Source organism: Conger conger, chromosome 18 (assembly GCF_963514075.1).
Source record: "Conger conger chromosome 18, fConCon1.1, whole genome shotgun sequence".
Classification (NCBI taxonomy): Eukaryota; Metazoa; Chordata; class Actinopteri; order Anguilliformes; family Congridae; genus Conger; species Conger conger.
Window position 1 is genome coordinate 3739341 of NC_083777.1, and position 23160 is coordinate 3762500.

Here is a 23160-nt window from a genome sequence, read left to right on the forward strand (position 1 = left end):
TGCCGGCATCGGGGACAGTGTTCTTGATGTTTGATAGTTGTTTCAATGTGAGGAATAACGCAAGAACTGGTAATTTAGTTTTTCCAAATTTGAATTTTTTTTTTAGAAAACCTCCTTTCTGCGTATTTTACACCCGATGAAATATAAATAACAAAATATCTATTTTAAAAAGGTTCTGAAAATTACCAGTTATTTTGGTTAAGAAGCACCATGATAAACTTGGTAGCTATATCTTATAAATAAGTTCAAGAAATAGCACTGTATAACCTACAAATAGAGTTTTAAAACAAAATCTTCAGTAGCACAGTCCAGTTACTTGTCCTGTGAAAATGTACACAGGATGACACACACACACACACACACACACACACACACACACACACACACACACACACACACACACACACACACACACACACACACAGACACAGACAGATGTATCACTCATACACAGTGGGTTTCCTCCGGGTACTCCGGTTTTCTCCCACAGTCCAAAGACATGCAGGTTAGGCTCATTGGAGAGTCTAAATTGCCCGTAGGTATGAGTGTGTGAGTGAATGGTGTGTGTGCCCTGCAATGGACTGGCGACCTGTCCAGGGTGTATTCCTGCCTTTCGCCCAATGTATGCTGCGATAGGCTCCAAGCCCCCCTTCGACCCTGTTCAGGATAAGCGGGTTGGGATAATGAATGAATGAATGAATGAATGAATCATACATAGTGCATTTGACTTTTCTAATTCCCAAATTAGTATTCTTCACTCTAAAACATGAAGCAAGACATTATATGTATAATAAGAAACTAAAATAAGATTAACAAAAATCCATATTGAAGATTAAACATTCATTAGGAGAAAACCTTTAATTTACAAAAACAATTCTCCCTTAATACATTAACTTTAGTTTTCTATTCAAGGCAGACACCAAATTAGACTACAGCTATTTAATTCTTTTTAATAACATTACTAAAGCAGAAGAGCTATTCGACAAAATACTATGAAATACATTGTTGGTATATACAGTGTGTCTGATACGAGCCAATTGAAACAGTTTCAGTTTAGACCAGTCGGTACTCAGGATCCCTTAGCAACATAACGAATCACTTGGCAACATAATGACAGGGACGTTCCTGAGGTTCCAGGACACTGGCCTATTCAGTCATGGTCCATGGCTGTGTCACCTGGACAGTTTGATGTCAAATCCTCTTCGTCTGCAGGACAGACAAGGCAGAACATTAAGCAAATTAAGCATTATAGATCATACACAAAATGTGTTACAATCATACAGAAGGTGCATGTATATATATATATATATATATATATATATATATATATAAACAGTACTGTGCAAAAGCTTTACGCAGGTGTGAAAAATGCTGTAAAATAAGAATGCTTTCAAAAATAGAAATGTTAATAGTTTATTTTTATCAATTAACAAAATGCATGAACAGAAGAAGTGAATGAACAGAATTTTTTTTGAAATCAAATCAATATTTGGTGACCACCCTTTGCCTTCAAAGCAGCATCAATTATTGTAGGCATACTTTTACACTGTTTTTTTCGGCAGATAGGTTGTTCCTAGGTTGTTGGAGGACTAGCCACAGTTCTTCTATGGATTTAGGAAGCCTAAAATGCTGCTGTTTCTTCATGTAATCCCAGACAGACTTGATGATTTTAAGATCCGGGCTCTGTGGGGGCCATACCATCACTTCCAGGACTCCTTGTTCTTCTTTACGCTGAAGATAGTTCTTAAGGACATTGGCTGTATGTTTGGGGTCGTTGTCCTGCTGCAGAATAAATTTGGGGCCAATGAGATGCCTCCCTGATGTTATTGCACGATGGATAAGTATCTGCCTGTACTTCTCAGCTTTGAGGAGACCATTAATTCTGACCGAATCTCCAACTCCATTTGCAGAAATGCAGTCCAAAACGTGCAAGGAACCTCCACCATGCTTCACTGTTGCCTGCAGACACTCATTCTTGTACTGCTCTCCAGTCCTTCGATGAACAAACTGCCTTCTGCTACAGCCAAATATTTCAAATTTTGACTCATCAGTCCAGAGAAACGGTTGCCATTTTTCTGCACCCCAGTTCCAGTGTTGAGTTGCTTGGCCTTCTTTCCACGTCGGAGGTATGGCTTTTTGGCTGCAATTCTTCCATGAAGACCACACTTCTCTGCACATTAGATGGGTGTACCTGGGTTTCTGCTAATTCTGAGCTGATGGCACTGCTGGACATCTTCCAATTGTGAAGGGAAGTGAGCATGATGTGTCTTTCATCTGCTGCACTAAGTTTCCTTGGCTGACCACTGCATCTACGGTCCGGCAACCTCACCTTGGAAGCAGAGTTTGGCTGTTCCTCACCCAGTTTTAACCCTCCTACACAGCTGTTTCTGTTTCAACCTACATATTAAATTGATGATCATCAGCTCCTGTTTGGTAGAATTGGTTAATCACACACCTGACGATATGCCTACAAAATCCCTGACTTTGTGCAAGTGTACCTAGAACAATTGATGCTGGTTTGAAGGCAAAGGGTGGTCACACCAAATAGTGATTTGATTTAGATTTTTCTTCTGTACACTCACTTTGTAATTTGTTTATTGAGAAAAAGAAACTATTCTCATTTCTATTTGTGAAAGCATTCTTACTTTACAGCATTTTTTCACACCTGCCTAAAACGTTTGCACAGAACTGTGTATATTAGGGCTGCGCGATATGAGGGAGATTTGCAATATGCGATAACATAGACACCAGACAATGAATAGCCTATGTCCACTGAATAAAACTTATGCATTATTTCCAACATGCTTTCATTGAACAAATTACTCATGAACAGCCAATCAATTTAACAGAACATCAATTTAAATAAATTCTGTTTGCCGCAGTTCAAGCTGTCTTTTGCAATGTTGCAATCTCACACGCTCATATCTCGATGATGATAAATATACATGATATCGCACAACCCTAATATATCTGTGGCAGCAGAATAACAAGTATAATTCAAAATGTCAGCAGCGAGTAAGAGAAAAGCCTGAGAAATAAAAACAGCCAAATGCAGAGTCTTCGGAGCTTTGTGTTGCTTATGTGGTATCCTGTTCATTGTGTCTTTATTATACCTTAGTGGCAGAATTACAGAAGGTGGTGTGCTTACCATTGTACATGGTCCCACACCATATGCAGTAGAAATGCACGCCTCTTAGGTACGATGTCAAAATCTGCAACTTGTCCAGAGACTTGAAAAATAAGAATGAGATGTTAAATGTTTGATGCAATATGATAGAGTAAGTAGTCAACTGGTACTCAAAAAGTAGGTATGACTCAAAACGACAAATATTGAAGGTACCTTTAGCCCAAATATTCACAAAGAATAAACTCCACTTCCAAAACTGTTCTCTATTTTTTCCTCTCTCCTCAGCACACCTCCTCCTCCACCTCAGTCCTCCTTCGCTGCTGATGACTTTGCAGATTTTTTTTTCAATGAGAAGATCACAGACATCCGCAGATGCTTTGCAACCACCGCCCCCCTCACTGTGCCCCTCCCCCCCTCTAGACCCATCCCTTCCTTTTCAACTTTCTCTCCCCTTACAGACTCTGATGTTTCTAAACTCCTGCTCTCCCACCACCCGACAACCTGTGCACTTGACCCTATCCCCTCTTCTCTCCTCCAGACTATCACACCTGACATTCTCCCATTTGTCACCTCCCTTGTGAATGCCTCCCAGTCTTCTGGCTGTTCTGGCTTCTATCATCCTCCAAGAGGGCCCACATCACCCCGCTCCTAAAAAAAAAGCCTACCCTGGATCCCTCCATCATCCAGAACTACCGCCCGGTATCTCTTCTTCCTTTTCTATCTAAAACAATCAAAGGAGCAGCTTCTAATGAACTTTCTTCTTTCTTTTCTAAGAACAACCTGCTAGACCCCCATCAGTCTGGCTTCAGACCTGGCCACTCGACAGAGACCACGCTCCTCTCCATCAGTGAATCACTCCATGCGCCTCCCCCTCTCCGCACTTCCACCTCACGCTCACGACTACTATCTGTTCTGGCTCCACAGTGGTGGAACGAACACCCCGTCCCTCCCTACCTCCCAGTAAACCGTAACTATTGTCTTGACCTGTGTTATTTACCTGTGTCATTAGCTAGTTTTTGCTACTTTTGTTTGGCTAGGTAAGCAGTTCATTCATACATTTGTGTGTTGCGGTATTACTATTTAATAATAAAAATTTAAAAATCTGATGATCAAATAGGCCTTAGTCCTTATCTTTGTGGTACTATTAGCAGTTTAAATTGTACTTCCCTCTAGGGTCTTTCAGTGCACTGATCCCTGGTCACGGGTATGCATTTTTCACTTTGTTGTTGGTCGCTCTGGATAGGAGCGTCTGGCAAATGCCATTAATGCAATGTAATGTAATGTAATAAAGAATAAAAGAGTGCTTACACTCAGCTCCTCTTCCTCATTGTCTTCGCTCTCTTGCTTGGCTTCAGGATCTCTGTCGCCCTCTTCCTCTTCCTCTTTATCATGGTTAGCCTCCGGCCAGTACCAGCTCTCCCTTGGGACACCGATGCACTAGCCATACAACACACACAACGACGAACAGCATAAGCACAAACAATGACTGCGACGTCCAGATCTCCTCCATCGCCATGCAGAGGGATAGCGTGTGATAAGAAGGAACCATATGGTGGACATGATAATGAAGCAAATCCAAGAACTGAAGAATATTAAAGGTCCACACGCATCAGCGTTTTCCTCCTGGTTTTAGTATCGAAAGCTTTATAACTGCGTTTTCCTCCTGGTTTTAGTATCGAAAGCTTTATAACTGCAGGAAAGCATGCATGGACTGGAACAGTGCTGTCCCAAAGTACAGTCAGTTAGTCATGTAGCAGCGCCACCCCCACACCCAGACCCAGACAAAACACACACACATAAGAGACATACTGACACACAGACAGTAACTGACACAACACCAAACCGTGACCGAATGAACGAGAGTCAGGGAAATGGAAAAGATGCTTTAAAGACAAGTTGAAATCAAAATGAACTTTTTCTTCAATTTTGCCAATTCCTCATAACCATAAGCACATCATAAAGTATATATTCCAAAAACATTTACAAAATCTTAATACTTCTGTATTTTGACACTGAAGTTTTTTTTATCCATCCACTTCCTGGAAAACGAGATTTCACAAGATTTGACGCCATCGTGTACCAGTGGGCAAGCAAGTTGATGAAATGTCTGTCCTGTCAATTTTCCCCTCCAATCAACATCCTGTTCACACAGCGGCACGCATTCCTCATTAGACATCCCCCTCCTCATTTGACACCAGCGAAATAGACTCCCTGCCCTTCAACACTTCCCCCGAGAGACCCGCTTCACTCGTGTGCACGTCATATCACAGGAGCTAGTGCTGCACTCGTTTCAGATTATCTTTAAGGTAATGCAGAGGGGGTGACTGCTGTTGTACCCCACTCAGGAGGGCTTTTCTCCGCTGCCGTTTGGGGGTCACCCACCTTCTGGCTGTCCAGCTGCTCGCAAGCCCTCTGGCTCCTCCGGAGATCCCCTTCCGCCTGCCTCTCCTCCCTCTCCGTCCTCATCCTCGCCCTGAGGAAGAGGCGACCCGACAGCCTCACATCTATACCACACATCTATACCGCACATATACACCACATCTACAGCACACATCTACACCACATCTATACCGCACATCTATACCGCACATATACACCACATATACACCACACATATACCCCACATATACCCCACATCTATATCACATCTACACCACATCTACACCACACATCTACACCACATCTATACCACATCTACACCATATCTACACCATATCTACACCACACTGCACTTCACTGAGCACATTCGCTATGCTTCCATTACACTGAGTATAGAGACACTCAGGCAGGCACACATTCAACATGACAACTAGCTTTGAGTTAGCACCTGCCTTAAAGCAAACAAAGGTTTGTTTTTCCACACCGAGTCCACTACACTACCGATGACGTAGAGCACGGTAGGCTACGCATCACTCTGACAGGACAATGATGTCCCGTTGATAGAGAACTAGGTCTCGCATGGTTACACCACTCAGCAATTGTGCACATATCTTATGTCATTAGGAACCGTGGGCTTATTCCAATGGCTTATCGTTCACCTCCTCCTTCCTTTCCTTGGATCCTTTCCTTGCTCCTAGCTCCTAGCTCCACCCATTGGGGGAGGGGAGGCAAGGAAAGGAAGCAAGAAAAGGAGGTGAAGCCAGAGAATGGAGAACACATGAATTAGGCAAATGTCAGTTTGAAGCCGCGTCAATTACAGATATGGCTGACGTGTGGCAGATGTGATCCACAGGTCTATCATTTATATGTCACGTATTCCAAAAAAATATATACTTCCACAAAGTTTCCTTGCTCAAGAAATCTCCGGGAGCCTCGTAGCTCCAGACTACTAGCTTCTTGAAGGAACATTCCAATTGCCTATTCGTCTTTTTTTATTTTCCTTGCTCCTGACCTGGAAACCAATCGAGGTCTGCCATGTTTAAGGACATTATAACCCGTTAAATGTTCGTTCTAGGAGCTAGAAGTTAGAGAATGGTGTGTGTGATTTACCTGTAGTCCTCCAGGGACTGCTTCTCGGTGTGCTGCTTCACCTGCACCTTGCGTCGATAGTGCTCCAGCCGCTCCTCCGCCTTCCGCTTCTTCACTTCCTCTATTCCAATACCACCGCGATCTGATTGGTGGGGGAAAAAAAACCTCCTCAATGGATTGGCTCTTCTCTCGCCGAAGTGAGAAGATCAAGTAGCATTAAAGTGGTCGCACAGTTGAAACATCAAATGACACTCCAAAACATGAATTGTGTGCACTTCATTGTGAAATTATACCATTTAGCCTCATATATAAAACAATTGAATGATTCTTGACAATTCAGCTGATAAGTCAAATTGTTGAAATTTTTCGTTGTTATTGTAGTACAGCTTATAGTCTTTTAAACGATGCTTAACGTTCACAGAATATGCAGGGGCTGCATTGTGTGGTTCCTATGCCAGAAAAAGCTAAATAAACCAAAAAATAAATAAATAAATAATGGCAGGACTCACCCGTTTTGATATTCAGTGGAATAGGTTCAACTCGTCCTGCCCCTGTAGTGAAACAGTGCAATATTTCTCAGCTTTTTCAATTGCTATGTATTCATTTTAAAGCATTATGAACACCATACCAGCAGAGGGAGTGGCATCTTGCATGCACCCCATATTGACCAGTTCATTTCTCTGTCGTGACATTTATATTTCACCATAAATACTGACCATGTTTTCCCAGCCCTTGGCCAGCTTTGTAGCCCATTTTCTGTAGCATCGCAAAGCCTCGATTTTCATTGCTGATGCTGTTGTGCAGCACGGCCTCGCGACTCTCCTGCTCCTGCTCCTTGTAGGTCTTCTGACGGTTCTTTTCATTTTTTTCCTTGTGCGAGGCTTCCCTTTTTATTGCATCTTTCACTCGTTTCACCATGGGCATGCCTGGTCTCACTTCTTCCCTGCACGGATGGGAGAGACAGAGACAGACATTCTGAGACTGGAACTCGGAGATGGAGACCTGCTTCTTCATAAGTTCACCCATGAAGTTCACCCATGTCGAGAACATTCCTATCTGAATAAAGGTAGAATCAAGCCAACATCAAATAGCTAACCGCAAACAAAGAATTCAGAACGAGAGAGATAGCGAACAGTTACTTCAGCAGGTTCATTTTGACTTGCTTAGCTAGCAAGTTGCAAGCACTTGCAAGTTAAAGCGTCCATAACCCTGTCAACCCACTAGCTATTGAGTCAAGAAACTTAGTCAACAATCAAAATAACTTTAACCGCCATTATAACTAACTGGTTACTGTAACCAGCTAGCTATTTGACTATTTAAAAAGCACACAATGTATTGCATGCAATAACAGCTCGATATCGCACCACACAAGTGATTGTAATAATCGCTATACTGTTAGCTAGTGTTAGGTAAAAGCTTAAGGTAACTTACATCTGCTTGAGGAAGGCATCTGACATATAATCATCTTCATCGCCTGCCATTTCAGTGATTTCAATGGCGACTTAAACAAGTGTTATATCAGCCAATTTATAGCTCACCAACAATACCAAACTATGTTTACATTAGCTTGCGTTACGCTGCCTACGCTGATGTAATATGATGTGATGCCCAGCAAATGCTAGACAGCTAGCTAGCATCTTCTGGTCCTTCGGTTTTCAAAAAATCTGGTAGTACTCGAGTTCTACAGTCGAACGTTCCATGCAATTTAAAACATTAATGCAAACATAGTGACTACCATTATTAATCAGACGAAATATTGGTCTGAGAAAATACTGTCTTTTTCCTTTTCGATGATGGTGATCGGATGTTCACAATTCGCTTACATTTATGTAGCGTTCGCTGCTCAAAATGCAGGCTGTTTCTGGACGGAATAATTTCATTGTTACTTACGTTTGAGCTAGCTAATCTTGCTAACTGGAAGCTAACGTCGAGTGGTGGAAAAACAGGTAAGAAAATACCCCTTTTGTTCTTCTAAATGGTTGCACTTGTTTAACGAATTATGAATCTGTTTGAAACATGGTTCTTGTAAAGTGTTTGTTTTGGGTGTGTTAGCTAGATACATAATTCCTTAACAGAAAGCTTCGAATGCACTCTAATTTCTTAATTTCACTAGCTAGCTAGCTACCAGCTGGTTGATCGCTGTGTAGCTAGACCTAAGTTAGATTGACAGCTGGGGAAACGAGCTGTTTATGTGTAGTAACTTAGCAGCTACCTAGCTAACGCTTTAAAGGTGGCCTCTCTAGTTAGCTGGGTAGATAAGGATCATGTTTACAATGTTGTCTCATTATTACATTGTAATCTGCGTTTCTTCGAATGAACACGAATGGTTGATTGCTGGTTAGCTGATTGGCTCTGCATAGACTAACAGGAAGAACAAGTGATGTTCTTTCACTACCGTTAGATAACTTTTACAGTATATACATAACCTTGGCTAGCTATTTTGTTTAAAACTCGATTTTCCCGATATTACCGTTTTAACGTTACATGTTTTAACGTTATTTGAGCCGAGGAAGACCCAGCCTTTATTGTCATTGTCCTTAGCTGATAACAACTTGGTTGACACTTCTAACGTTAACGTGACATGTTATCTGTTAAATATATCAAATTGGCATCCAAGTTCTATTGGACGTAATGACATTTAAATCTGTGTTTGTGTTTTAGTGGGTGAACCAAGGTCGGGTCCATTGAGATGAGTTGGGCAAGTTAACGAACTAGCCAACTGTGTTCTAGACTATAGTTTTGATTTCATTATTCCGACCATTACGTTGCAACATTAAGCTATGGGCCATTCCGTTTCAGTACTGATATTGTAACGCGGCGATATTTCATGACGAAGGACTGACGTAGAGTTAAGTTCAAACTCAGTCAAGCTTTATTGATATTTATTTACTGCAGTTATTGGTTGTTTACAATTAAAAACATTTTCCTTTTAAAATCACATAAAGCACAACAATCAATACACGTTACATTACAATTGACATATATTGCAGTTTAAAATTCAGAAATGACTAATGAATCATTTTAAGCCAAAAAAATCATACCACAAATGAAGATACTGAGAAAGCAATCAATATTCAAAACGGCAAGTCAAATTAATCAAATACAGGGACTAATTACGGGCCTGGAAAACAATTATTGAGTGGATTTTGCTCAGGTTTTCTGTCGTGAGAGGCTTTTAGGACTCACAACATGGAATTCACACTCTGTTGTGCCACATTTCAGTGGCAATCACTGAAATGTCACCCCCCAATGTCACCCACGGTGGCACAGAACACAAACCTTTTTAATGCAGCAATACACAACCGGCGCTGCTATCTTTGGCGTACGGGCGAGCTGGGCACACAGGGCGAGTCAGGGGGGTGTCCTGGGGCCCTCGGCCAGGGAAAGGGGAGCCTCAACCCCCCGAGCCGCGGTAGGGGGCCAGCCAGTCCCCCTCTGGGAGGGGCAGCCAGTCCCCCTCTGGGAGGTGCAGGCAGTCCCCCTCTGGGAGGTGCAGCCAGTCCCCCTCTGGGAGGTGCAGCCAGTCCCCCTCTGGGAGGTGCAGCCAGTCCCCCTCTGGGAGGTGCAGACAGTCCCCCTCTGGGAGGTGCAGCCAGTCCCCCTCTGGGAGGTGCAGCCAGTCCCCCTCTGGGAGGTGCAGCCAGTCCCCCTCTGGGAGGTGCAGCCAGTCCCCCTCTGGGAGGTGCAGCCAGTCCCCCTCTGGGAGGTGCAGGCATCGCCGTGGTGCACGTGTGGCTCGGCGGCTCAGCTAAACTACACGTGTAGAACCTTCCCTGAACCTTCTGCCGCAGCTGCGCTCCGCGAGGCCCAGGCACGTCTCGGGATTGTCGGCTCGCCCTGGGGGCCGCCTGGCTCCGCTCCTCTTGTTGCCAGCAGTAGTGACACTCCCAGGCCTCCAGGGTTACCGAGAGAGGGCGTCAGGGTTACCGAGAGAGGGCGTCAGGGTTACCGAGAGAGGGCGTCGGCGTTGCCGTGGAGTCGGCCCTCTCAGTGCCGGATCTCAAAGTCATTGCCCTGTAGCGTTTCGATCCATCGAGCCTCCTGCCCCTCTGGCTCCCTGAGCGCTGTCTTGCTGTGTCTGAAGCGCTGTCTTGTTGTGTCTGAAGCGCTGTCTTGCTGTGTCTGAAGAGCTGTCTTGCTGTGTCTTAAGAGCTGTCTTGCTGTGTTTCAGAAGTGAGGCCATCCTGTGCAGGGGAACCCAAAATTGATTTTGAGCTACTGGTTACTTCCGGCGTCTTCCGATGGAGCTGGCTCACAGTCTGCTGCTCAATGAGGACGCCCTGGCCCAGATCACCGAGGCCAAGAGGCCGGTATTCATCTTCGAATGGCTCCGCTTTCTGGACAAAGTTCTGGTTGCAGCGAATAAGGTAGGCCCCTGAGCTCTGAGAGCGATGTGGGCCTGGGTTCAGTCACTGTCTCACTGTCCTCTCACTGTCCTCTCACTGTCCTCTCCTGCTCAAAGCTCACTGTCCTCTCCTGCTCAAAGCTCACTGTCCTCTCCTGCTCAAAGCTCACTGTCCTCTCCTGCTCAAAGCTCACTGTCCTCTCCTGCTCAAAGCTCACTGTCCTCTCCTGCTCAAAGCTCACTGTCCTCTCCTGCTCAAAGCTCACTGTCCTCTCCTGCTCAAAGCTCACTGTCCTCTCCTGCTCAAAGCACAGCAAAGAAGTCTATGTTGTTCGTCAGTTGCAGATTACAGTGTAGCACAAGTAAAGTGCAATAAAAAAAAAAAAAACATTTGGGCAGTGTGTAGCTTAGTAGCTAAGGTTTGTGGTTCAAACCCTGGTGTAGCCACGATAAGATCTGTGCAGCTGTTGGGCCCTTGAGTAGGGCCCTTAACCCCACATTGCTCCGGGGGGATTGTCCCCTACTTCAGGGCTTTGGATAAAAGAGTCTGCTGAATTACTGTAATCTAATATTTTAGTATGGGAGAAAATTTGTTATTTCTTGTATTAAGACCTTTTTACTTGTACAAAGTTTTCTGCATTGTTCTCTCATCACTGAAGTCACAAGCTTTAAAGCTGGATGGCTAGCGCAGGTTCAGTGTAAATGCAAATAAAGCTGGAGTGCAGGTGTCTGACAGGTGTGTGTATGTGTGTTGTGTTTGTGTGTGTGTGCGTGTGTCTGTGTGTCCGTGCGTGCGTGCGTGTCCGTGTGTCCGTGTGTGTGTGTGTGTGTGTGTGTGTGTGTGTGTGTGCGTGCGTGCGTGCGTGTGTGCGTGTGTGCATGTGTGTGCGTGTGTGCGTGTGTGCATCTGTGTGTCCGTGTGTGTGTGTGTCCGTGTGTCCGTGTGTCCGTGTGTGTGTGTGTGTGCAGGTGGATGTGAAGGAGAAGCAGAAGAAGCTGGTGGAGCAGTTGACGGGTCTGATCAGCAGCGCCCCCGGCCCCCCCACCCGTAAACTCCTGGCCAAAAACCTGGCCACGCTCTACAGCATCGGCGACACCTTCACCGTCTTCCAGACCCTGGACAAGTGCAACGACATCATCAAGAGCAAGGATGACACCCCCACCTATCTGCCCACTAAACTGTGAGCTGGGTTTTTATTCATTCCTATTCATTTTATTCATTCCTTCCTGTTCACAAACACCTTCAGCAAAATATTCGTACAGACTGTCCTTCTTCAGAGCAAATGTATATGAGGAAGGTCTTCCCGCTAGTAACTAGCAGGCTTATCTCTGTGCTTCTTGTGAAACCGTGATTGACCGACCGTGGAAGTCGGGTAGCGTAGCGGCATGTTGCTATGCGGTAACTCGACACTCCCTTTTGACAGTGCCGCCGTGGCCTGCGTCGGGGCCTTCTACGAGAAGATGGGCCGAATGCTGGGGAGCTCTTTCCCCGAAACCATCAACAACCTCCTGAAGGCCCTGAAGAGCGCTGAGGTAACCTCGCTGTGCGTGACGCCATCGGGCTGTGCGGAATGCTGGTACAGAACTGTGATGAAAGCACTTCGGCATAAATTAGGCTTCATTGACTTCAAAATGGGTGGCGTTATCGTGCTGTGAGAGACTCGCTGATCTGAACCAATCCGGATGTTGTTGTGGGGTGTGACGACTTTTGATTGGTTCAAGGAAATGGTTGACAACACGTTGTAATACTGCCTGTTTTCTGCATTTTGCCAGTGGTCTTCACTCCTGGTCCTGGAGAGCCGCAGGGTGTGCTGGCTTTTGTTGTTGCACATAACTGTGTCAATTACTGCTTTAATTGATCAATTAACTCACCTGACATGGTTTCTTGGATCTGAATCAGTTGCTGCTATTAAGGCAAGAAGAAAAACCAGCACACCTCTCCAGGACCGGGAGCGAGGACCACTGCATTGTGCACTAGTGCACTGTAGCTCAGTTTTGGTTGTTAGACCTGCTTTTGTTTCTCTCTTCTGTCTGGAGGCAAGGAGAAGGGACTAATGGCTTATTATTCCTCCTCCTCCTCCTCCTCCTCCTCCTCGCTGGCCCCAGTCCCAGGGCCGGGGGGAGATCCTCCTCAGCCTGCAGAAGGTCCTGAGCGGGCTCGGGGGGGCCGCGGCCTCCTGCCACCGGGACATCTACAAAAACGCCCGCTCCTTACTGACCGACCGGTCCATGGCTGTCAGATGTGCGGTCGCCAAGGTAACCATGAACAGCAGCTCTCTCGCTTTACCCGGATTCCACAGTTTGGTCTGACTTATTTTAGATCACCCATTTTAGTAAAATAACGTTGGGGTAACGCTGGTGTAACCTTGGGCTAACGCTGGTGCAACGTTGGGCTGCCTCTCCCCCACAGTGCCTGCTGGAGTTGCAGAACGAGGCGGTCTTCATGTGGACCACAGAGTTGGAGAACCTGGCCACCCTGTGCTTCAAGGCCCTGGAGGGCTCCAACTACGGGGTGCGGGTGGCCGTGTCCCAGCTGCTGGGCACCGTGATGGCCACCGCCCTGATGCCCAAACAAGCCGCTGGTGAGCGCCGTCTGTGGCCATGGTGATATTAACTGCTCTGCTGCAGTGGTGCTGCTGGGTGGCTGCTCACCAGGAAGTGAAGTGAGTGACTGGGGCCCCCGGTGCAGTGAGGTCACAGTAACATCCTTCACTGCTGTAAGGATGGGGCCCCTGGTGCAGTGATGTCACAGTAACATGTTTCCCTGCTGTATGGGGCCCATGGTGCCGTGATGTCATAGTAACATGTTCCCCTGCTGTACGGATGGGGCCCCTGGTGCAGCTGCTCCCCGGGGCTCACAGTGCCTGTGTGGCGTGTTGCAGTGATGCGGCAGAACGTGAAGAAGGCCACGCTGGAGGAGGTGCTGGAGCTCATGGCCACAGGCTTCCTGCGGGGGGGGTCTGGCTTCCTGCGCAGCGGGGGCGAGATGCTGAAGGGGGGCGGCTCCGTCAGCCGGGAGGTGCGGGTGGGCGTCACGCAGGTCAGTGGCAGCATCAGCACAGCCGCGATTTACACTGGCTTCATATGATTAACACTGGCTTTATATGATTAACACTGGCTTCATATGATTAACACTGGCTTCATATGATTAACACTGGCTTCATATGATTAACACTGGCTTCATATGATTAACACTGGCTTCATATGATTAACACTGGCTTCATATGAGGCTTTATATGATTAACACTGGCTTCATATGATTAACACTGGCTTCATATGAGGCTTCATATGATTAACACTGGCTTCATATGATTAACACTGGCTTCATATGATTAACACTGGCTTCATATGATTAACACTGGCTTCATATGATTAACACTGGCTTCATATGATTAACACTGGCTTTATATGATTAACACTGGCTTCATATGATTAACACTGGCTTCATATGATTAACACTGGCTTCATATGATTAACAATGGCTTTATATGGTTTTATTGCTGCTTTTGTGTGTCTGTCTCATCGGATTCATCTACGTTCTAAGATAGTTCTAAGATAATTCACCTCCCTGCTGAATGTCTTATAGAACTCTCAGAGAAGTGATGCAGTTTTAACGCTGAAGGCTGGTCACAATTAATTTTGATTTGATAAAACTATTCTGCCAAATTACAAAAAATGTAATGTAAAACGTATGGTACATTTATTTAGGACCTTTCATTGAATTATTTTTGAAAGAATTGTATCTGTACAGAATGTTATACAGGTGCCTAAGACTTCTGCACAGTACTGTTGTGTAATGTAATGTAATAGTACCAGTGTACTGTGTAATGTAATGTAATGGTAGTACTAGTGTACTATGTTATGGTAATGTAATGTAATGGTAGTACTAGTGTAATGTAATGGTAATGTAATGTAATGGTAGTACTAGTGTACTATGTTATGGTAATGTAATGTAATGGTAGTACTAGTGTACTATGTTATGGTAATGTAATGTAATGGTAGTACTAGTGTAATGTAATGTAATGTAATGGTAGTACTAGTGTACTATGTTATGGTAATGTAATGTAATGGTAGTACTAGTGTAATGTAATGTAATGTAATGGTAGTACTAGTGTACTATGTTATGGTAATGTAATGTAATGGTAGTACTAGTGTAATGTAATGGTAACAGTGACAGGAACGCGCCGGCGTGGTGTTTTCGGCAGGCGTACGTGGTGTTCGTGACCACGCTGGGCGGGCAGTGGCTGGAGCGTAACTTCGCCACCTTCCTGTCGCACGTGCTGGAGCTGGTGTCCCACCCGCGGGCCACGCAGACGCACGTGGAGGCCGTGTACTCCCGCCGCTGCGTCTCCTTCATGCTGCGCGCCTCTCTGGGCGGCCTGCTGGGGGAGAAGGCCCAGATCGCGGCCGCCAAGGAGGTCTGCCAGGCCATCGCCAAGCAGATGAGGGCTGTCGGTAAGGAGGTGGTTGATGGGGGGGAAGTGTCGAGGTTCAGAGCATTACAGAGTAAGTACTCATTTTTATTTTTTATTTTCCTTTTATTTGAGTTTACGCCGTTTGCTTTTATTCGGTTGCTTTTCCGCTTGGCTTTGCCCGTGTGTCTTCACCTCTGTGTAATGCTTTAGCGCGTTTAGCTTTTACTTTTCTCAACCTTCTTTCAGTTGGTCTCTGTCACCTCATCACCTTCTTTAATTTCATTGACTGAAGTAAAGGCCTGAAGTCTTAGTGAAATCATGAGTAGGCTTTCCTGCTTCATCTTATGAGGAAAGGAAAGGACTAGAACCTGTCTTTTTGTTCTCACACTCGGCAAACGTGGACCGTGAACAGAAATAGGTCGAGTTGTGTATTATAATTCTTTTGTCATAAATCAAGTAGAATTGTCAGTTCCTTGGCAATATTCTACAATATCTATATTTCTTGATTTTCAGTTAATGTATGGCGGTTCACGTTGGTCATAAGTTTGAATTTGGACCTTTAGTACCACTGAACATCTCTTGATTGTGTTTTATGTTTCTTTACATTCTGATTAAAACAGCAGACTTAACCCCTGGTCGTTAACTTGCACTTAGCATCACGGCGGATCTGGTTCTATGACCTGTGAAAGCTTCCGCTAATATATTAGCCTGCTCATGTATTAGCTGTATATATGAAGAGGCGACATGGCTCAGGCAGTAAGAGCAGTCGTCTGGCAGTCGGAGGGTTGCCGGTTCGATCCCCCGCCCGGGCTGTGTCGAAGTGTCCCTGAGCAAGACACCTAACCCCCAAATGCTCCTGACGAGCTGGTCGGTGCCATGCATGGCAGCCAATCGCCGTTGGTGTGTGAGTGTGTGTATGAATAGGTGAATGAGAAGCATTAATTGTACAGCGCTTTGGATAAAGGTGCTATATAAATGCCAACCATTTACCATATATCAGCCTTTTTTCCATGGAAAAGTGACTTTGTGACTCTGCAATAGTCCATGAGCAAAGCAAAGTGTTTTATATGGTCGCTGACTATTAATCCACTAACCCAAGTCTAGACTTCCCTCTTATATCTGCATTCATTTTCCATTCAGATTCATTTTGTATTTGCATGCCGAAAAGCTCCCGCTCTTCGTAACTAAACATAACTCAATAGAAGCAAGCCCATATTGTTTTTCATTTCGAACAATTCGAACCAAATCTGCACTTTTTCCACGCATCAGCTGACACAGATATCTGGCTAATGAGAAACCTGTTCAACTTAAACAAAAATCGATTGAACTTTAGCCCTTTATTCACATTTCATTAAATACTCACATTCAAAATGTAGCTATTTCAATAAAATATTCAGATGTCAAAAAAAACCTTTCCATGGCCGATTCCATTCTTCACACACTGTTTTCACCCTTTTATGTTACCATTATTATTTTCACAAGTCATTTCTTCTTATTTTCAAACCTCAATATTCTTACTCTGTGATTTGCTTTGAAACCACTGGGGGAATTTTCTACTTCAGGAGTTCTGACTTCTCCCAAAAATTCACTCTCTCTCTTGCACTCTCTCCTTCTCTTTCCCTCTCTCTCTCTCTTAAAAACGATTTCCTTGGGGGAAGCATCTCTCTGTAATTAGCTCAATGGTCTCTTGATATTTTACAGAAGGGCTCTGAAGTTTTGAACACATCGAGTGTGTCGAGAGCTTGCAAGAATTCTGGTTTTGAAAGTGGCAGTTGGGAAACTTGAGGCTGACTACTGTTTATGCGTCATCGCCTTTGTTCAAAAGATAATTTATTGGCCCTGTTCTGATGGTATGAAATTATAATGCAGTTGTGTGGAGCAAATCCCACCTCTGCTGTGCCCAAGCTGATTTGCCGTGGTCTTTTCAAGTAACTGCAAGCTCCTACTGGACAGGATGGCCTTGTGAACCCTTCTGCCCACCCTGTTTTTAGTATTTCACAAGTAATCTTGGTCCGTTACTCACCCTGAGACACACTCCTGTTTTAATGGCGGTTCCTGCCTCTGTGGAAAGCTTCAGAGCCAGGTCTGTGCGCCAGTCACCCATCTGTGGCACGCTGCTCAGTGCTGCCCCCTCTGGTGGCTGCTGGTACCACTGCATGGGTCACTGAGCCCTGACAGCGAGTGCTGTAGCAGTAGTAGGGGTTTGAATGGGGATCTTAAGTCAGAGATAACAGATGGGAATCTGAATTTAGAATTTGGGGGGGAAATCATGGTTATCTCATGGAAGCCAACCAAATTTCCAAACTGATTTTGATATGTACTGAGAATGAATGTCTTCTCCTTTCCTGGTTAAACCCCAATTACTGCTATTTGTAAGCATTTGTGCATAACCATATTGTGTATAGATATTTGCTAGTATTTACAGTAATATGTTGCATGCCAGTGTTCACCTTGTACGAATGTAAATATGCTGTAAACATACCTATGGTAATGATTGTGTTACACAGTAACCTGGGACACGCATCGTATGTGTGAAGGGTTCATTGTTGGTACGGCTGTTGAGGTCCGTGCCTGTATGTAATGATGTGGAGGTGGATTTGGGGGATGTGATTGCTGAAAGGCCCCCGTCCCGTCCCCTCTCTCACCCCGGCAGAGGCGGTGGTGAACGACCCCAGCGGGGAGAACAGGGCGGGCGGGGCCGATGTTTCGGCCAGTCAGCACGTGATGGTGTGCGCCCTGAAGGAGCTGGGCAGCCTAGTGCAGAGCCTGAGTGCCACCGCATCACCCCTCATTCAGGAGCCATCGATAGGTACTGCACACCCCCATACAGGAGCTCTCTATAGGTACTACACACCCCCATACAGGAGCTCTCTATAGGTACTACACACCCCCATACAGGAGCCCTCTATAGGTACTACACACCCCCATACAGGAGCTCTCTATAGGTACTACACACCCCCATACAGGAGCTCTCTATAGGTACTACACACCCCCATACAGGAGCCTTCTATAGGTACTACACCCCCTCATACAGGAGCCATCTATAGGTACTACACCCCCCCATACATGAGCCATCTATAGGTACTGCACACCCCCATACAGGAGCCATCTATAGGTACTACACCCCCTCATACAGGAGCCCCCTATAGGTACTACACACACCCTCATACAGGAGCCTCTATAGGTACTGCACCCCCCTATACAGGAGCCCTCTATAGGTACTACACCCCCTCATACAGGAGCCCCCTATAGGTACTACACACACCCTCATACAGGAGCCTCTATAGGTACTGCACCCCCCTATACAGGAGCCCCTTATAGGTACTGCACACCCTCATACAGGAGCCCTCTATAGGTACTACACCCCCTCATACAGGAGCCCTCTATAGGTACTGCACACCCTCATACAGGAGCCATCTATAGGTACTGCACACCCCCATACAGGAGCCTCTATAGGTACTGCACCCCCTCATACAGGAGCCTCTATAGGTACTGCACCCCCTCATACAGGAGCCCCCTATAGGTACTGCACACCATCATGGAGGAGCCCTCTATAGGTACTACACCCCCTCATATAGGAGCCTCTATAGGTACTGCACCTCCTCATACAGGAGCCCCCTATAGGTACTGCACACCCTCATACAGGAGCCTCTATAGGTACTGCACCCCCTCATACTGGAGCCTCTATAGGTACTGCACCCCCTCATACAGGAGCCATCTATAGGTACTACACCCCCCCCATACAGGAGCCCCCTATAGGTACTACATACACCGTTCATACACGGACCTTCTTTCAGTAAGATGACCGAGCCCCACCTGCTGCTCAATGACACTGGTTAAGAAGAGAGTCCTGGTCATTTTGCTGGCTCCCCTTTGACCTTTGCCCTTTGCCCCCGTAGGCCTGCTGGAGACGGTGACGTCGGTGCTGCTGCACCCCAGCATGGCTGCGCGGCTGGCGGCAGCCTGGTGCCTGCGCTGCGTTGCCGTGGCGCTGCCCTATCAGCTCACCCCGCTGCTGGACCGCTGCGCCGAGCGCATCAACAACCTGAAGAGCTCGCCCGAGGCCGTGAGCGGCTACAGCTTCGCCATGGCAGCCCTGCTGGGGGGCGTGCACCAGTGCCCCCTGGGAATCCCCCACGCCAAGGGCAAGGTCTGTACCCCCCACAGCGCTGTGTCATGACCGTACCCCCCCACAGCACTGTGTCATGACCGTACCCCCCCCACAGCGCTGTGTCATGACCGTACCCCCCCACAGCACTGTGTCATGACCGTACCCCCCCCACAGCGCTGTGTCATGACCGTACCCCCCCACAGCGCTGTGTCATGACCGTAGATCCATGGTGTGTGTGTGTGTCCGTGCGTGTGTGTGTGTGTGTGTGCGTCCGTGCGTGTGTGTGTGTGTGTGTGTGTAGACCCGTGTTGTGGGGCTCAGCTCTGTCCCTGGCTCTGCAGATGGTGGTGAGCATCGCGGAGGACCTGCTCCGCACGGCGGCCCAGAACAGCCGCCTCTCCCTGCAGAGGACGCAGGCGGGCTGGCTGCTCCTGGGAGCCCTCATGACTCTGGGTACGTGAGCGTGTTCCCTCTCCACGCAGAACGCAGTGCGTCACAACACTGCATTTAGACGCATCTCCTCCCCTAACCCTGACCCAACCCCTATAACCCCAGTCCAAACTTCCTCCCCCTCCAGGCCCCTCCCTGGTCCGCTACCACCTCCCCAAGATGCTGCTGCTCTGGAGGAACGTGTTCCCGCGCTCCCAGAAGGAGCTGGAGGCGGAGAAGGCCCGCGGGGACTCCTTCACCTGGCAGGTGACCCTGGAGGGGCGCGCTGGGGCCCTCTGCGGTAAGGCCCTGTCCCTCTCTCCCTGGGGATCGCTGCACCCTGCGGGGTTTGGGCTCGGACAGGTCGGCTGTTCTCTGTCGGGTGCTAATGGAGAAAACTCTAGAGGTTGGGGAAAGAACGACGGCCAAAAGGCCAATACTGAGGCAGCTGTGTGTTGGGTGAACCACACACAGTCTTTAGGGGAGGTTTGGGGACCCTGTTAAAGCAGCTGTGGGCTGGGTTAACCTCACACTCTTTAGGGAGGCTTGGGGGCCGTAGGGGACCCTGCTGAGGCAGCTGTAGGCTGGGTTAACCTCACACTCTTTAGGGAGGTGTGGGGACCCTGTTAAAGCAGCTGTGGGCTGGGTTAACCTCACACTCTTTAGGGAGGCTTGGGGGCCGTAGGGGACCCTGCTAAGGCAGCTGTAGGCTGGGTTAACCTCACACTCTTTAGGGAGGTTTGGGGGCCGTAGGGGACCCTGCTGAGGCCCTCTCTCTCCCCCTGCAGCCATGCGCAGCTTCGTGGCGCACTGCCCTGAGCTCCTCACCGAGGACGTAATCCGCAGGCTGATGACCCCCATCGAGTGCGCCATGACCATGATGTCACAGTGAGTAAAACAGTCCCATCATGCTCGGCGCTGGACTACACTGGCCGATTTCCATAAAGCAGGAGTACTGATCTGAGGTCAGTTCAGCCTTTTGGCTCATAACGCGTAAGGTTATGAACCAGGGAGTACTGATCCTAGATCAGCAGGTGTTGTGAACACGGCTGCGTCGCCGGCCTCTCGTGTCCCTAACCGCCGTGCCGTTGGGTCCGCAGCGTTCCCGCGGTGATCAAGGTGCACGGCGCCCACCTGAAGGCCAGCGCAGCCATGGTCCGCCTGCGACTGTACGACATCCTGGCCCTGCTGCCCCCCAAGACCTACGAAGGTAAGAAACCCCAACCCTCCTCCCCCAAAGCCCTACAAAGATGCCTGTGACAGCCACACAAAATATGCACCTTCTGCTATTATTTCCAAACAGCAGTAGTAATGATGTGAATGATTGCTTGCTCTGAACCACCGACAATGTTTAGCACCCATTAGGAAGATGCATGGCAGCCATTTTAGGTATGATGGCAGTGCCTCACTGGGAATTGAACCTGCCTCCTTGGTGTTAGAAGGCCAGGTGCCCTCCCTTGTCCCCCAGGACACTGCTCTGCTGGCCCAGGCGTTGAAGCCCTGTTTGTGGGGTAGTGTGTGAATGTGTGATCCTCCTTCAGATACAGCTGGGACAGTGCTGTGTGGTGTTGAAGCCCTGTTTTTGGGGCAGTGTGTGAATGTGGTGTGTTATAGCCCTGTTTTTGGGGCAGTGTGTGAATGTGGTGTGTTATAGCCCTGTTTTTGGGGCAGTGTGTGAATGTGGTGTGGTATAGCCCTGTTTTTGGGGCAGTGTGTGAATGTGGTGTGTTATAGCCCTGTTTTTGGGGCAGTGTGTGAATGTGGTGTGTTATAGCCCTGTTTTTGGGGCAGTGTGTGAATGTGGTGTGTTATAGCCCTGTTTTTGGGGCAGTGTGTGAATGTGGTGTGTTATAGCCCTGTTTTTGGGGCAGTGTGTGAATGTGGTGTGTTATAGCCCTGTTTTTGGGGCAGTGTGTGAATGTGGTGTGTTATAGCCCTGTTTTTGGGGCAGTGTGTGAATGTGGTGTGTTATAGCCCTGTTTTTGGGGCAGTGTGTGAATGTGGTGTGTTATAGCCCTGTTTTTGGGGCAGTGTGTGAATGTGGTGTGTTATAGCCCTGTTTTTGGGGCAGTGTGTGAATGTGGTGTGGTATAGCCCTGTTTTTGGGGCAGTGTGTGAATGTGGTGTGTTCTAGCCCTGTTTTTGGGGCAGTGTGTGAATGTGGTGTGTTATAGCCCTGTTTTTGGGGTAGCGTGTGAATGTGTGCTCCTCCTCCTTCAGGGAGCTTCAACGCGCTGCTGAGGGAGCTGGTGGCGGAGTTCACCCTGACGGACAACTCGGCCAACACCACCACCTCGCTACTCCGCTCGCTCTGTCACTATGACGACAGCGTGCTCATGGGCTCCTGGCTGCAGGAGACGGACCACAAGTCCATCGAGGATCAGGTGACTAAGGGAGGGGCAGGGTTATGGTCAGGTGACTGAGGGAGGGCGGGGTTATGTTCCGGTGATTAAGGGAGGGGCGGGGTTATGGTCAGGTGACTGAGGGAGGGCGGGGTTATGGTCCGGTGATTAAGGGAGGGGTGGGGTTGCGGTCAGGTGACTGAGGGAGGGTTAGGGTTAGGCTCAGGTAACTGTAGACCCTTTAACACAAGCACAATGGTGGACTAGGTACATAAATCCTGTACTTAAGTAAGAGTATGCATACTTTATATAAGATTCTACCGGAGTAAAAGAACAAAAGTACTTGCTTTTAAATGTATTTCAAGTACTACTTGCCCGGTAACGGTTGCCGTGTGCCCTGCAGCTGCAGCCCAACAGTGCGTCCGGCAGCGGGGCGCTGGAGCACGACCCCTCCTCCATCTACCTGCGCATCCCCGTGGGAGAGGCCATCCCCGGACCCCTGCCGCTCGGCGTGTCCGTCATCGACGCCTCCGTGGCGCTGTTCGGCGTGGTCTTCCCCCACGTGTCCTTCAAACACAGGTGTGTGTGTGTGTGTGTGTGTGTGTGTGTGTGTGTGTGTGTGTGTGAGTGAGTGTGTGAGAGAGTGAGAGAGTGAGAGAGTGAGAGAGTGAGAGTGTGTGAGTGTGTGAGTGTGTGAGTGTGTGAGTGTGTGAGTGTGTGTGTGAGTGTGAGTGTGAGTGTGAGTGTGAGTGTGAGTGTGAGTGTGAGAGTGTGTGAGAGAGTGAGAGTGCGTGTGAGAGTGCGTGTGAGAGTGCGTGTGAGAGTGCGTGTGAGAGTGTGTGTGAGAGTGTGTGTGTGAGTGAGAGTGTGTGAGAGTGTGTGTGAGAGTGTGTGAGAGTGTGTGAGAGTGTGTGAGTGTGTGT

The 23160-nt window shown here is 47.5% G+C and overlaps 2 protein-coding genes across 4 annotated transcripts in view; one reads left to right on the top strand and one right to left on the bottom strand.

The window, feature by feature from the left end:
- Positions 1 to 825: 825 nt before the first annotated feature.
- gpatch11 (G patch domain containing 11) lies at positions 826 to 8438 on the bottom strand. The gene is made up of 8 exons (XM_061227753.1): positions 8027 to 8438; positions 7312 to 7538; positions 7105 to 7146; positions 6617 to 6737; positions 5510 to 5600; positions 4436 to 4564; positions 3149 to 3230; positions 826 to 1206 (listed from the first exon to the last, which is right to left on the bottom strand). The coding sequence occupies exons 1-8, from the start codon at positions 8074 to 8076 to the stop codon at positions 1151 to 1153; spliced, it is 798 nt and encodes a 265-aa protein (XP_061083737.1). The 5' UTR covers positions 8077 to 8438; the 3' UTR covers positions 826 to 1150.
- heatr5b (HEAT repeat containing 5B) overlaps positions 8270 to 23160 on the top strand; it is a 39320-nt gene continuing 24429 nt past the window's right edge. Inside the window, exons 1-16 of one of the 3 annotated variants that reach the window (XM_061227749.1) lie at positions 8270 to 8541; positions 10767 to 10962; positions 11910 to 12121; positions 12365 to 12473; positions 13047 to 13196; positions 13351 to 13522; positions 13823 to 13980; positions 15146 to 15446; positions 18009 to 18164; positions 19255 to 19505; positions 19808 to 19919; positions 20044 to 20196; positions 20684 to 20783; positions 20996 to 21105; positions 22116 to 22279; positions 22641 to 22816. In XM_061227749.1, coding sequence (XP_061083733.1) covers positions 10837 to 10962; positions 11910 to 12121; positions 12365 to 12473; positions 13047 to 13196; positions 13351 to 13522; positions 13823 to 13980; positions 15146 to 15446; positions 18009 to 18164; positions 19255 to 19505; positions 19808 to 19919; positions 20044 to 20196; positions 20684 to 20783; positions 20996 to 21105; positions 22116 to 22279; positions 22641 to 22816 — 2450 coding nt within the window. In that variant the 5' untranslated portion in view covers positions 8270 to 8541; positions 10767 to 10836. The remainder of the gene's footprint in view (positions 8542 to 10766; positions 10963 to 11909; positions 12122 to 12364; positions 12474 to 13046; positions 13197 to 13350; positions 13523 to 13822; positions 13981 to 15145; positions 15447 to 18008; positions 18165 to 19254; positions 19506 to 19807; positions 19920 to 20043; positions 20197 to 20683; positions 20784 to 20995; positions 21106 to 22115; positions 22280 to 22640; positions 22817 to 23160) is intronic. The other 2 variants (XM_061227752.1, XM_061227750.1) reach the window with 2 other exon arrangements.